Below are 14,358 nucleotides of genomic sequence, written 5' to 3'. Positions count from 1 at the left end.
ACACTCACCTCCAAGTTGGAGGTCCTTGGTCTCAGCACATACTTGTGCCAATGGATCTCCAGCTTCCTGAAGGACAGACAGCAAGCCGTACGGATGGGTAAACACACCTCATCCTCCATCACCCTAAGTACTGGAGCCCCTCAAGGTTGTGTTCTGAGCCCCCTGCTGCACTCACTGTACACTTATGACTGTGTGGCCACTTCCAACTCCACCACCATCATCAAGTTTGCTGATGACACTGTTGTGTTGGGCCTGATCTCAGACAACGACGAGACGGCCTACATACAGGAGATTAAGAACCTGGAGAGTTGGTGCAGTGCCAGGTGAATAGTCTACACCTGAACATCAGCAAAACTAAGGAGCTGATAGTGGACTTCAGTACGAAGCAGGAGCGGTCATACCAGCCGATCACGATGAACGGGACTCCAGTGGAGAGAGTGGACAGCTTCAGATACCTGGGTGTTCACATCACGCAGGACTTGACTTGGTCCTGTCATACCAGCACCCTGGTGAAGAAGGCCAGGCAGCGTCTGTACCATCTGAGACGCTTAAGGGACTTTAGACTTCCCTCTCGGGTGCTTAAGACTTTTTACACCTGCACCATCGAGAGCGTCCTGGTTCGGGAACTGCACTATGCAGGACAGACGAGCCCTCCAGAGGGTGGTGCCATCCACACCGAGCTCCCTGACCTGCAGGAGATCTACAGCAAGCGGTGCCTGACCAGGGCCAGGAAGATAGTGAAGGACCTCAGCCATCCCAACAATGGACTCTTTTCTCTGCTGCGTTCAGGGAGACGCTTCCGCTCCATGAAGGCGAACACAGAGAGAATGAGGAAGAGCTTCTTCCCGCAGGCCATTCGGAGTCTTAACCTCTCTCCACTCTAAGCACATCACCCCACACTTCCACTTTGCACATTTTCAATTACAATCTGCACTAATTTGTAGAAGGTTACGTAAGGATAAATGAGTTGATTCACATACCATTTGTGTAACTGAGTTATTTGGGACTGTATTACACTAGTTTAGGGTAGTTGCATTCGCACTGGTGCGTCGGTCAGAACACAGGAGGCATGAATATGAATCAACACTCTTTAATTGAAGTTCAGCAAGTGATCAGCACGACACAGCACAGCCAGACCACTGGGCATTATTTGCCATATTAATCTTCAGCAGTGATATGAAAGGTAACTGTAGGCGTGTGTGTGTGTGTGTGTGGTCTGAAACAATCAATAATAAACAACAATTAGAAACATCGACAACTTCAGCATAATAACTGGCATTTGTACTATTCACTAACTGCTCCTTGTAAATATTAATTCTCGGCAGTAACACCACTTCTCAACGCTAGATGGCTCATGACGCTCATAAATGGAATTATTTGCTGCGTCATCACACAATCCGTTAACTAGCACTTGTAATCTAGAATAACTACAGAACGGGAATATACAACATTAAATCTACATCTATACACAATGTAAATATCAATCAGTTATGTTCATTTGAACACTGAATCCAAGTATAGTAAATATATCGTGAGGTGAATAAACATTTTAGGCGCTGGGTTTAGCGTCATCACTTATGTTCCCGAACGAACTCACAACATCTTATTAATTATGCATCATAGGACACCTTCAGTAAAGGGCAATCATAAATGAACTTACATGTTGTCATTAACGCACAACTTGGACACATATATCTTCAATCAAGCAAAGTTAAATTCAGTCCGTATTCTGGAGAACCCTATACGTTACCTCGACTCAACCTGAACTGAAAGTTACTGACGTATACGGTAGCCCGTGACCTGATTGGTCATTCCTTCTCAACAATTTGTCTTTAGTATTCCTTTTACTCACTTATACACTTTACTGCACTGCACAGCACACGGACACTTTATCACTGACATACACTTTACTTTTTATAGAATCTATATAGAATCATTCTATTTTTATTCTTCATATCTTTTTTATTCTCATATCTATTTTTTATTTTATTGCTAGTTTATTTCTGTATATATGTTTACTGTACTTTTTCTATTTGTATTTTTGTAAAACTTGAGGTTTTTCTTAATTTTGTTGGACAATTTGTTGGACAGTCGTACAATACATTTCACTACATGTCGTACTATGTATGTATATGTATGTGACAAATAAAATTTGAATTTGAAGTGCTCAAAACTAGCCACTTCAAAGGGCCCTTCGGAATTAAGGATGGACACTTTGGGGCCCCATGATGCTTTGCGCAGAATCTTTGCATGATGACAGCGCCTCTGTGTAAAGATTTCCCGAACAAGCAACCGTATTTTTTTTTAAAATAAGCCGAAAAACCCGCAACCTGTGACCAGGGATTTTTTCACACAACTTTACAAAAAAAAGAAGCCCAATCATAACGCCGAATCTGCCATTTTTGTCCGACAAATAAACCAAACCAGACTGGAAAATGGATTGATGTTGGTGGATTTGAAATTGAAAAATGGTGTGTATGTGCGGATGAAAGAAGAAACCTTTGTGATGTTCATTCATGTTTATTTCATGCTATAACTAGTAAAGAGGAAAAGATGATGCTCGTACCGCTTTAACTGAGGCGCTTCAGCGATCTTTCACCACACATTAAATAGCCATAAAATGGTATGTATTGTTTGAATTTCTTAAAAAATTACAACATTTGAGAGCGTTTCATAGGTCATATATGTTTTTCAAAGAACTTGTTCATGTCTATTAGACACATGAAAAAAAAAGAACAGAAATACCAGGTTCCTATTACTTCTCTTTCTGTGCATTGAGCAATTTTCTTACACAAACCTGTTTACATTTGCAGACAGGGCAGCTCACTTCTTCTGAACATGCAAAATGTACATTTATTATTTATTATTAGGCTACATTTGTTTGCCTCTATGTGCCCACATACTGTATTTTGATGCAGCTAAATTCTCAATTAAACTGTTTTCATTAATACATTTGACTGTTTCTGTTGTCAGACAACGGAATGAATATGTAATATGCGCTGGGAAAGAGAGACCTCGGCGGGTGAAGACCGTAGGTATCCTTTATGTATATACATATAAACGGTCATGTATTCAGTTAAGTAACTTAACGTTATACATAAATGATGCTTTCAGTTTGTTATCATGATGTCTCAGCCAACCAATTTAATGAAATTAAAACATACCCAGTTTTTATGTGAGAATCTTCCAGAAAAGAAAGGAATGTCTTTCGAACGCCTATAGCAATTTAATTTCAATTTACAAGTACTTTATTGGCTTGACTGTGTTTACATACGATATTGCCAAAGCATTACACACAAAACAAGTCGTCATTTCGAAGACTGCTGCGCCATCCTGTGGTCACATACTTCATCGAGGATGTTATAAAATTGGTTGTTATTTATTTTGGGACATAAATAATAGTCATTTATTTATTTATTTTGGAATGTAATCGTTACTGTTCTGAAATGAGGTAGCCTTAATAAAGTTGTGCTCATAATATGCGACTACAGGAGGGCGCAGCAGTTTTTGAAATGAGGGAGCTAATATAGTCATACTACATAGAGTCACGTGGTCTATGAGTGAATTTGTCGGGCCAGTGGCGCAATGGATAACGCGTCTGACTACGGATCAGAAGATTCTAGGTTCGACTCCTGGCTGGCTCGCATCTTTTCTTCTTTCGAATAACCAGTAATAATGCTTGTGTAGCCTAAGAGAAGGTAAGTTATTTTATCCCATGTACTACATCACAAGGTGTTACTTTAAAACTTTATTGTGGCAGCAAAGCAGTTTACAAAGGTGTGCATTAATCAACATCAATACAATCCATATAACAAAGGTTAATAAAGCATTTTTTCTGTTAGTAGCACATTTCATAAGAGAACAGCTTGGCATGTTGAATCCTTCCAGCTGCTGGTAAGGTTACTGTGTAAGCCAGCAGGTCCTCTTGTCTTCAAGCTATTCTGGAGACTGCTCATTCATTCTGGAAAACAGTAACAACATGTTGTTAAAATTCAAATGTATTCACTATAATTAACAAAAAATAATACACATAAGCTCTGAACATAAAATTACAACCTCATCCTTGCACTCAGGAACATTTTTACATTCTTTTCTCTCGGTTTGTCGGTTATCCAAACCCTCACAGTTAACAATTGGATCCCCTGCAAAAATACTGCGGTCTTGGGAACTATAGGAGATAAAGAAAACCAAAAAATATGTAAACTGATTCTTAAACAATGCACGATTTATTATAGACAATGTCTTATTTCAGTTAGTAGCATGAGATGTTTTTCTCCTACCGGTATTTAGAGATGTCAGCAACACACTTTCTTTCTCTTGTTTGTTCAGAGCCTTGCCCACAGTCCGGTTTGCAATTACTCCACTCACTCCAGTCTGACAGGACGCCCTTCACTGAACACAGTCAGAGAGTTATTTGTTACTCCATAACCTACAATACCTTACATCTACGATGGTTAGGAAAATCCTCATTTTGTCTGAAACTAGACAAACATCCTCTAATGTCATCATTCACAATATGTAGAGAGATTATACAATTAGTTAAAAAGCATACAAAAAAGGTTGCCAGTATTGTTAAATGTAATCTGACAAATTTTAAACACATAAGATCATACCTATCAATGAAGGCCGCAAAGCTCTTCTTGCATGCGATGATCTTCTCACACTTTTCTTACTGTTTAACTAGCTGGTCGCAAGCCAATAAAACAACATTGCAACCATTGGAGTCACTCTATAAACGGGCTTTAAAGACATTGGACCGTAAGGGTAATAGCTATCGCATAATCAAAATCTTGTCGCATAATCAAAAAACACAATATGTTTAGCTTTGAAAACTTCAGACACTTTGCTGATGCCTATCTTGTCTTTAAGATACTCCGTGGGATTGCTCCACCACCATTGTGCCAGTTTATAAAACAGAAAGATAAGGTCAATAGAGTTACCAGAGCAACCACCAGAGGGGACTGCATAGTTCAATATAGACAAAGTAGGATTGGAAACACAGCCTTTTCTGTCAGAGCCACAATTTTTTGGAATAGTCTGCCCAATGAGTTAAGGGAGTGTAATAGTCTCTCCTCTTTTAAAAAACAGCTTAAATCTTGGATTAGAGACAATTACAATTGTACCCATACACCAAATACTTAAGTCCATGAACTTTTTTTTTTTTTTTTTTTTAATATATACTGTATTTACTTTATACTGAAATTAATTTAAGGGTTAGGTGAGGTGAGCAATATATTGTCTGTTTGAGGGTATGTTTATATTGTTTTAAAATTTCTGCTGTATTTATTACATTGCTACTGTATTAATTAAATTTATAGTGTAATTTTATTGACTTTTGTATTTTAGGGTGCCTGTTAAGAACTGGCTAGGGACAACAGATGGAAATTAGCACTTGTAGCTAACTCTGGCTTGTTTACAGCAAGTTACTTGTTTGTTGATCAATGAGCATTGTCCCTATCAAATAAATAAATGTAGTATATGCTGCATGGCTGCGCCTGAATATGCCTACTTCAATACTACTTACAGTGGGGGAAAAGTTATTTCATCCCCTGCTGATTTTGTATGTTTCCCACTAACAAAGAAATTATTACTATAATTTTAATGGTAGGTTTATTTGAACAGTGAGAGACAGAAAAACAACCCAAAAAATCCTGAAAAACGCATTTCAAAAAAGTTATAAATTGATTTGCATTATAATGAATGCAAACATGCCTTAAAGCATGTTCTAAAATATAGCCGCAGTGTTTTATTTATTTTAAAGCTTATTTATTTTTTATTTATTTTAAAAAAGCCTAGCTTGTTGTGCAATATATATATGTATATATATGTATATGTATATATAGGTATATGTATATATACCTATATGTATATATATACATATATATACATACATACATATATATATATATATATATATATATATATGTGTGTGTGTATGTATGTATATATATATATATGTGTATGTATGTATATATATGTATGTATGTATATTTATGTATGTATGTATACATATGTATGTATATGTATATATATATATGTATGTATATATACATATACATATATATATATACACATATGTGTATATATACACACACACACACATACATACACATACATATATACATATATATATACACACACACATATATATATATATATATATATATATATATATATGTATATATACATATACATATATGTGTGTGTATATAAATATATATATATATATATATATATATATACACATGATACAAGTGTATGTGTATGTATGTGTGTATATATACATATACATATATATACATATATACATATACATACATATATGTCAGGATCCTACCCTGACAGTCTTGTCTGTCTTGTCCCTGTTCAATGTTTCTTTGTTTGTTTTGTGTCTGAGCACATGGCTCTGTCTCTGTTTGTGTTTGCCACGTGCTCCTCTTGTCCAACCTCCCTGTTTCCCATGGTCACGCCCCCTTGTTTAGTCCTTGTCTAGTCCTCGTTTGCTTGATTGTGTTCATCTGATCCTCGTGTGCTCTGCTGCTTTATATTGCGTTCCTTTCCCTTGTGTCCTTGCTGGTTCGTTTTGGTGTCTACCAGTTTCTTGGTCCTAAAGATATCCTTTGATCTAGCTCAAGTGATTTTTGATCTCTTGTCTTGTTATTTTATATTCTTGGTTCCTTTTTTGTTTTCTCTAGTTCTGTCTAGTTCTTGTTTTTTTGATTGTGTATTCTTATCTAGTGTTTTCTCTTGTTTAGATTTTCTTTTTGTCTGTCTTGTGTCATTGTGTTGTCTTGAGTCTTGTCTTGTTTGTTATTGTGGTTTGCCCTGTTCTGTCCTTACCCAGATTCCCTGGCCTCTGACCCCTACCACCTGGAAGCAGCTCTCCACTCTCACGAGTCAGGTCTCTGGTTCTGTGAGTCACCCCCTGGCGGCTAGACTGGGGCGACTTCTGAGATTCACTTCAAGCTACGGGGTCCCTGTCTTCCTGCCTTCCTCTGGAGCTGCTGCCTCTATGCTTGAGTCCGCTGCCACCTTGGACAGGCTCAGTGGTCATCCCTCCTGCCTGTATTGTTGTCTGCCCTGCCCCTCTGTTTGGACCGATTCACTTCTCACTCCCCTTGCTGTTTCTAGTCAACGTCTTGTCAATAAATTACCATTGTCCGCTCATTTGCATCTGGGTCCCATTTCTTGCAGATCCCTGACACATATATATATATATATATATATATATATATATATATATATATATATATACACATATATATTTTTTTTTTTGTTTAAATTAATTCGGGATTAGTTATTCTCTTAGCTAGAAAGCTTTTTTTGGCACAAAAGTGTTATTTATTTTAAAGCGTATTTATTATTAAAAAAAAAGCCTAGCTTGTTGTGCAGTATTTTGTTTTAGTTTTTTAAGGCTCTGTGGCTTTAGTATATTTTAATTTTCTTGTATTTTTTATTTAAATAGTTTAAATTCATTTGGGAATAGTTATCCTCTTTGCTATAGCTTTTTCTGGCACAAAAAGAAACAATAAACAATTCAGGAGTGTGTACAGAGTGTTAATGTCTAAAGTGTCATATGTTACAAAATAGTAAAAGTAACACTAAATAGTAAGTAACACTATAGTCCAATCTAAAGGGTTAACTCAAAAGACATAAATACAACAAGGTATTGAATTTTATGAAGATTAGACTTTATTACCACATGGTGTTATGGAAAAGAACCATGTGACAGAAATTAAAAGCAATAATTTGAGACCAGAAAAGCATCACATAACTGTAAGAGTTAATAATAATACTAATAATGACTATGCACCCATTTGTAAGGAAGGTTGTAAATAATAATAATAATAATAATAATGACTATGCACCCATTTGTAAGGAAGGTTGTAAATTAACTAATTTCTCTGTCCAAAACTGTCACGTCACGTGACAAAAGAACGAACGACTCAAACCCGAAGACTCTGTCACTGTCGCGCGATGAACGAAAAACTCAAACCCGAAGACTCGGGAGGTGAACTAATTCCAGTACAGGACCCATAGAATGTTGTGCAATGCGCATGCGCGACTGAACGAATCACTCCCAGAGACTACTCGTTCTTCCCGAGTCACATTAAAGATTCGTTCAAAATGAACGTTCAAGAACAACCCATCACTATTACACAGATATAAATGTGGATGCCCCGACGGACAGAGATTAGATGCGGCGGCTGTCATTTCGGTTTTGTTGCTGTGGTCAATAAAGTCTTATTTTAACATCTGGAACTCTGCTTCTTGAGCTTTATTGACAAATTTGAGAAGACCATCGTTTGTTTCCACAACATTTTCTCGTGTTTTGATGTTGCCCGTGTTTCCTGGATTAACCCTTGCCTTGCCAATGTTGTGCCCTGCCAGATTATGCACCCCTTCGTTGAAGTCGCTGCCTGATTGCCTAATTGCAACCCCACCCCTAATCCTAAACCTACCAATACTAGGGGGTGCATAATTTGGCAGGGTGCAAAATTCGGCACAACACCGGTCGGACTCTGTTTGCACCTCGCTCGGACTATTGCTCGTGTACCTGGATTATCTCTCTGCCTTGCCCTGTTGGATATTGTTCGGCAATCGATGACCCACGCTTGCCCTAAGAATACTCATTGTCTTGCCTCATTCATGTCTGTTTGCTGTTACTGAACCATGCCTGTTTGTGATCACGCCTTTGAATAAAGCTTGCAAATGGATCCGCTCGCCTCTCGTTGGCTCTGTAACATTTATACAGGTAACAAACTAAGATTAGGAGCAGTCCCTTTAAGAGAGTGCTCTTAATCTCAGCTCTTTACCTGTATATAAAACACCTGGGAGCCAGAAATCTTGCTGACTGATAGGGGATGAAATATTTATTTGACTCATTAAAATGCAAATCAATTTATACATTTTTTGAAATGCATTTTTCTGTTGTTATTCTGTCTCTCACTGTTCAAATAAACCTACCATTAAAATTATAGACTGATCATTTGTTTGTCCGTGGGTAAACATACAAAATCAGCAGGGGATCAAATAATTCAAGCTGTCAACTAAATCTATTGTCCACTAGACAAAATGCAATTTCGGACACAGCTATGATTTTTCTTTGCACTTACTGTCACAGTCGTGTATGTCATAGCAGTTGCCATGTTGAACAATTTCTCCTTCACAGAGGCTTCCATTGTGTTTTATATCAACACAGTCCCTCTCTCTCCTTCGGGTTCCCTCTCTGTTATTGCATTTAATTTTTCTAATGGATGGTTGTCTACATGGACTCCACTCACCCCATTCGGTCCACATCCCATTTACTGACACACACAAAAAAAACAGGCAGAAACATGTTCAAAGTTAAACAATCAATTATTTTTTGTTTGTTTAGATCAGAGGTCTTCAACCGTGCTGCTGGGGACCCACTCTCCTGGAAAGTTTATTTCCAACTGGCTGCATCACACCTGCCTGCAATTTTCAAGCAGTCTTCAGGAGCTTGATTGGCCGCTTCAGATGTGTTTGATTAGGGTTGTAGCTAAACTCTTCAGGATAGTGGGTCCCCAGGAACAGGGTTGAAGACCTCTGGTTTAGATAAATCTTTCATTGTGTCACTCTACTTACCCGGACAGGGGACAGCAACGATGCAGACACCAGTTTTTTGCTCTTCACCTCGACACTGTCTTCCACCATGTGCGGGTTTAGGAGAATCACACATCCGTCCTTGAGTCTGCTGGCCCACTCCACACGTCACAGAGCAGGGTGTGGAACCTCTCCAAGCGCCCCAGTTTCCGTCAGCTGTGGAGCAGAGATATAAAGCTGTGGTTTCTAAAAACCTCTTGTACGTTTGGCTGTTTTATAGAAGACAACAAAGTATATTACATGGGCAGAAAGGTAGTCCGCTGCATGGACGGCCGTCTGTGTTGGAGCCTTCGCAGTCATTGCCACGTGGAACCACAGATGGAGGAGGGTTGGTGCATGTCCTTATACGAAACTCTTTTTCAGGATTGCGTCCTTCATAAAGACAAGTAACTGGACAGGGACTCCAACTTCCCCAACTGGACCACCCGCCATGAGCTAGACATCAAATGAGAGCATGTTCTTAATTTTCAGTATCTTTAGTAAGTAAAAAAAAAAAAGAGCAAAAACTACACTTACTCGGACAGATTATTTCAGTGGAGCAATTGGTTGTTTCTTCCTCTGCACCGCTACAGGAGCCCCCACATTGTGGAATGGGTTCAGAGCATGTTCTTCGCCTCTTTCTCATTCCATCGCCACATGTGACTGAACATAGCTGCCATTTCCCCCACTCTGACCAGCCACCTTCCACTGAACAATATATATATATACAGAAACATGAGAAAGGACATGGAAACCTATATGTTGAAATGTAACAATTGCTTAATGTTCTTTCTACCTGGACAGCAATCTTTTTTCACACATGGTTTAGTTTGAACCGTTCCTAGATTTTCAGGATCTGCGCAATCACCAATTCCATAACAAGACCTTCGCCTTTGGCTGACTCCTTCTGTACAACTCACCGAGCATTCGCCCCAGCGAGTCCATTCAGACCACGCTGGCCGCCTGGAGGTCAACAATCAACATACAAGACGTTTCTAAGGGATATGCTGTGCGCATCATTTGATCTCATTCATTTCAATTCAGCTAATTCAGTAGCCTCAAGAATTACATTATCTGAAAGGTAAAATGGTGATGGGTGAAGGTCTCCCAATGTATTTTCTTTTCATAAAAAATGCAATACTATTTATAAAGGTTTCCACAAAAAAGACCATTAACATTGCATTTTAAAGTTGCGATGTAATGGAAGTAGTGACAGATAGTCTCCGCCATATTGTGACATACATCAGAATGTAACAGACTATAGAAAAAAGAAAAATGTAGTGCAGGGCTTTGTTCTATGCATTGGTAGATGATTGGATTTTGAGATGTGGACATTGCACTCAAAAATGAATACCAGTGTTTCCCACACATAGACGAATCTGTGGCGGTGCGCCACAGATTAAATTCCGACCGCCACATATTCAACACCGACCAAAAAAAAAAAAAAACAATACCGACCGTCACATATTGCGTTTCGTTATTCTTTTGTACGCTATTTAAAACACGCAGCGAATTCGTTCAACTGCATTTCCTTTCCCTGCTGAGGACCATCCTGAACCGGAGGTATCAGTCTGAAACAGATCTTAGTCCGACCAGTGTAATTAGTTATGTTATTGTTTACAATATTTTCAGGCTTCAACTAGTGCTGCTCAAGCAGAAAGACAAGGTCAGGGAGAGAAAGAAATAGATTTGTTAGGCATTGAAGAAAGAGTAGGAGAGGAGGAGAGAATTAATGTAATAAAGTTCTGTGTAACCAATTATTAACAGTTTTTTAAAATTATTAACCTTTAGGAATTTATTTAGGGGATCCAATCGTATCCCCTATCCAATCGTTCTTTTCATCTGCACCCCCCCCCCCCCCCCCCCCCGGACAAACATCTACCCCCCCCCCCCCCCCCCCCCCCCTCCACACATTGCCTACAAACCTGTGGGAAACACTGAATACAAATTTGTAGACGGTTGAGATGGTGTGGGATTTCAGTGGACTAAAAGTTTGAAGGTCAGCAGAAAGAAGTCTGCCATTTTAATTTTCACTGAAATATTAGGACATTTTATTTAAAATAAAAAAGACCTCATTTCAGACCTATAACAGGCATTTACCAATAACAGATGAAATTTCATTTAAGACCTACTTATTTAAAGTGAAAATGTCTGCGTGTTATAAATTTTAAAGAAAACGTAAACTTTAGGACTTAGAAATAGGAAGTAGTTCTCCCATTTTAAAATGAACATCTGTTTGTTTGGGGTTTTTCAATCTAATAAACAATAATGAAGCTCATTTATCGTGTTTTTGGACATGGACATATATAAAAATCACATCACTGACACTCACCCACAGGACCTACAAATGCCATCTGCATCTTTGTAGCCATAGTTGGTGTTCAAGCAACAGTCGTCTTTTTTAACCTGACCCAAAAGACCACTGCATTTCCCACTGGACAGGGTAAATGATGAAAAACAGTCCACCATCTGTGAAACTTCAGAAACACGCCAAATTAATGAAAGAATTAAATACTTATTACACTTATTGCCTGGTATGTGTCATGGCACAGATTATCAGGATGCATTAATAGGTTTATTTTATTATAATTAAAAATGTGCATGATTCAGTTGTTTCAGAGATTTAATTACTGACTATAATTTACAAAAACAGATAATTTACAAAAAGAGATAGCGTGGAAGTCAGTACAAAAAGTATTTGAGAAAATAGTTTTGCTTAATATTCATGTAGATACAACTGAATATTTGTATGTCATCACAAAACATTTCCAACCTGATTGCTGGACATAAATCCCAAAGAGCACAATCCCCCACAAGATTAGATTCATGGCTGAATCAGTGTGACAGAAATGCTTTCTGAAAGTAGAAGGACTTGTAAATAAAATGACTGCAAGTAAACGCTGTCAAATTATGACTAGTCGTCACAAAAAACTGAAGCCACAAACAAATGTGAGTGTGGGTTAATACAAATTAATTGATAAATTGATCAAACAAATGAAAGGTTCAAATACTAATGTGTTAAGTTCATAAAATTACGAATTCAATATTTTAACCAATAAGATTTAACCACTTACCTTACACACTTCCCTTTATTGTGACAGTTTAAGAGACGAGTGGTTTTGTTTCACCCTGCCTAGCTGCCTCAAAAGTAACTTTCAAAAACCTTAGAGAGATGTTTATGAAAACAGGAATTAGGCTATTCATTGTGAAACATGTTAACCAGCTTCCCTTATTCGAAAATGATTTTGCAGATTCATCAGCATTACTTGCTGCTGGTTTGTAAAAGAATACAATTGTTTCAGTTCCACCCCTTCCGCAGTTCAGGGGTGCGTTTCCCAAAACCATCGTAAGCTAATAGTCGTAGTCTATTGAACTCTATTGGAAACGACGGAATTTGCGACCATTTGCTTTTGGAAAACGCACCCCAGCGCAGTTGTTGCGCACAGACACGTACAACCCAAGCGTATCTCTTTGCTAAATTCTTAATAAGTGTCCTAACCCACCAACAAGCATATAACATTATTTCAAATAAACGCTGCATAATAACCTACATGCAATCATGTTTTCATGCAAAATAAACTTACCCGATCCGTGCAAGTTTTGTTCAGGGCTGTTTCAGGAAATTTCCCCTGAAGAGAGAAAAAAAAACTCAACACAAGAACTCCGTAGAACTTTTTTTTCTCTCTCAATTATATGGATGGTATATAGGGTAAATAGCAGCCTAATATCAAAGTTCACGAGAAATTAACATTAACAATAAGTCATGTCTCAAATCTTTGGACTATTATACTTTGTCCTGAAATATCTTCCACTCCGATATTTATGCATGTAGCCTATGTTTGTTTCGTACGGACAGAGATGTGTAACGGGTTTAACATGATTAGCCTACTCCCAATGTTCTCATGCCTCTTGTCCGCTTTCTCGCCAAGTGTCATTGACTTTTGCATGTAGGCCATATGAGTTCGTGTTTTTTTTTTTTTCTTTTTTAGTTAAGCAATATCAGAGGAAGAGGGCTGTTTTCCCGAACATGACATTGTAAATGTGAAATTTGATAACCTGCAGTTCAGAAAGAAGTTCATTTTAAGTGTATGACATGCCTCTTGTCCGCTTTCTCACCAAGTGTCATTGACTTTTGCATGTAGGCCATATGAGTTCGTGTTTTTTTGTTTTTTTTACACAGTTAAGCAATATCAGAGGAAAAAGAAAAAAAGAGAAAAAAAAAGGCAAATCAACCCAAGAGAAAGGGGACGCTAGTGACGCCAAAAGAAAGAAACAAAAACCAATTCTAGCTTATTTAAACTTCTAAAAACAGAGTAAAATAACAGCAAAAACAGGGAGCAAAAGAGATCTCTATTCACGCTTTTCAGCGTCCTTTTATCTGCCAGCGGAAACTTTACTGGCAGCAGATAGGTCGGCGTCACATCGCTTAATGATGACTGACAGCTTCGTGAGCCAATCAGCAGTCAAGGGAGGCGGCCTAAGAGATCGACAGGGAAAGGAGAGAGAACAAGCAGGAGAGAGAAAAATAAAATAAAAATACAGGTACTCTCACAAGGACATTTATGAACGTAACAAAGTGACTTACATTTTAGATACAGTAGCCTGTCTGTTTTGCTCTATATCTCCAACGAAAATAGTTCAAAAGCAAGTAAGCAGAAGTGTTGAGCATCTCCGATCAACATAGATGTTCGCTTCCTGAATAAATCCATGTTTTGAACAAGCAAATGACTCAATTATATTACCCATTCATAA

At 38.0% G+C, this 14,358-nt stretch overlaps 1 protein-coding gene across 2 annotated transcripts; it reads right to left on the bottom strand.

Annotated features, from left to right (window-relative positions):
• Window positions 1-3,735: 3,735 nt before the first annotated feature.
• Window positions 3,736-13,581, bottom strand: LOC306848539 (properdin-like). Of its 2 annotated transcripts, none has more exons than XM_079383150.1 (13): window positions 13,496-13,581; window positions 13,191-13,235; window positions 12,681-12,769; window positions 12,380-12,462; window positions 11,939-12,083; window positions 10,403-10,569; window positions 10,144-10,314; window positions 9,868-10,062; window positions 9,610-9,783; window positions 9,117-9,308; window positions 4,281-4,392; window positions 4,057-4,168; window positions 3,736-3,961 (listed from the first exon to the last, which is right to left on the bottom strand). In XM_079383150.1, exons 4-13 carry the CDS (start codon window positions 12,432-12,434, stop codon window positions 3,953-3,955), a joined length of 1,332 nt encoding a protein of 443 aa, XP_079239276.1. In that variant the 5' UTR covers window positions 12,435-12,462; window positions 12,681-12,769; window positions 13,191-13,235; window positions 13,496-13,581; the 3' UTR covers window positions 3,736-3,952. The 2 variants fall into 2 exon arrangements, with proteins under 2 accessions (XP_079239276.1, XP_079239277.1); XM_079383151.1 differs by having other exon boundaries at window positions 13,397-13,542.
• Between the last annotated feature and the right edge of the window lie 777 nt (window positions 13,582-14,358).

The sequence above is a fragment of the Barbus barbus genome, assembly GCF_936440315.1.
Source record: "Barbus barbus genome assembly, chromosome: 28".
In the NCBI taxonomy this organism is placed as follows: domain Eukaryota; kingdom Metazoa; phylum Chordata; class Actinopteri; order Cypriniformes; family Cyprinidae; genus Barbus; species Barbus barbus.
Note: the sequence above shows the minus strand (reverse complement) of the source record. Positions and strands in the feature narration are given on the sequence as shown.

Bases quoted from the DNA above. Each gene is read 5' to 3' on its own strand.
- LOC306848539 (XM_079383150.1), bottom strand. From the start codon at position 12,434: ATGAATCTAATCTTGTGGGGGATTGTGCTCTTTGGGATTTATGTCCAG. The intron at 12,084-12,379 runs GTTGGAAATGTT...GTGTTTCTGAAG, and splicing joins GATTTATGTCCAGCAATCAG to TTTCACAGATGGTGGACTGT. The intron at 4,169-4,280 runs GTAGGAGAAAAA...TATCTCCTATAG, and splicing joins GCTGACATCTCTAAATACCG to TTCCCAAGACCGCAGTATTT.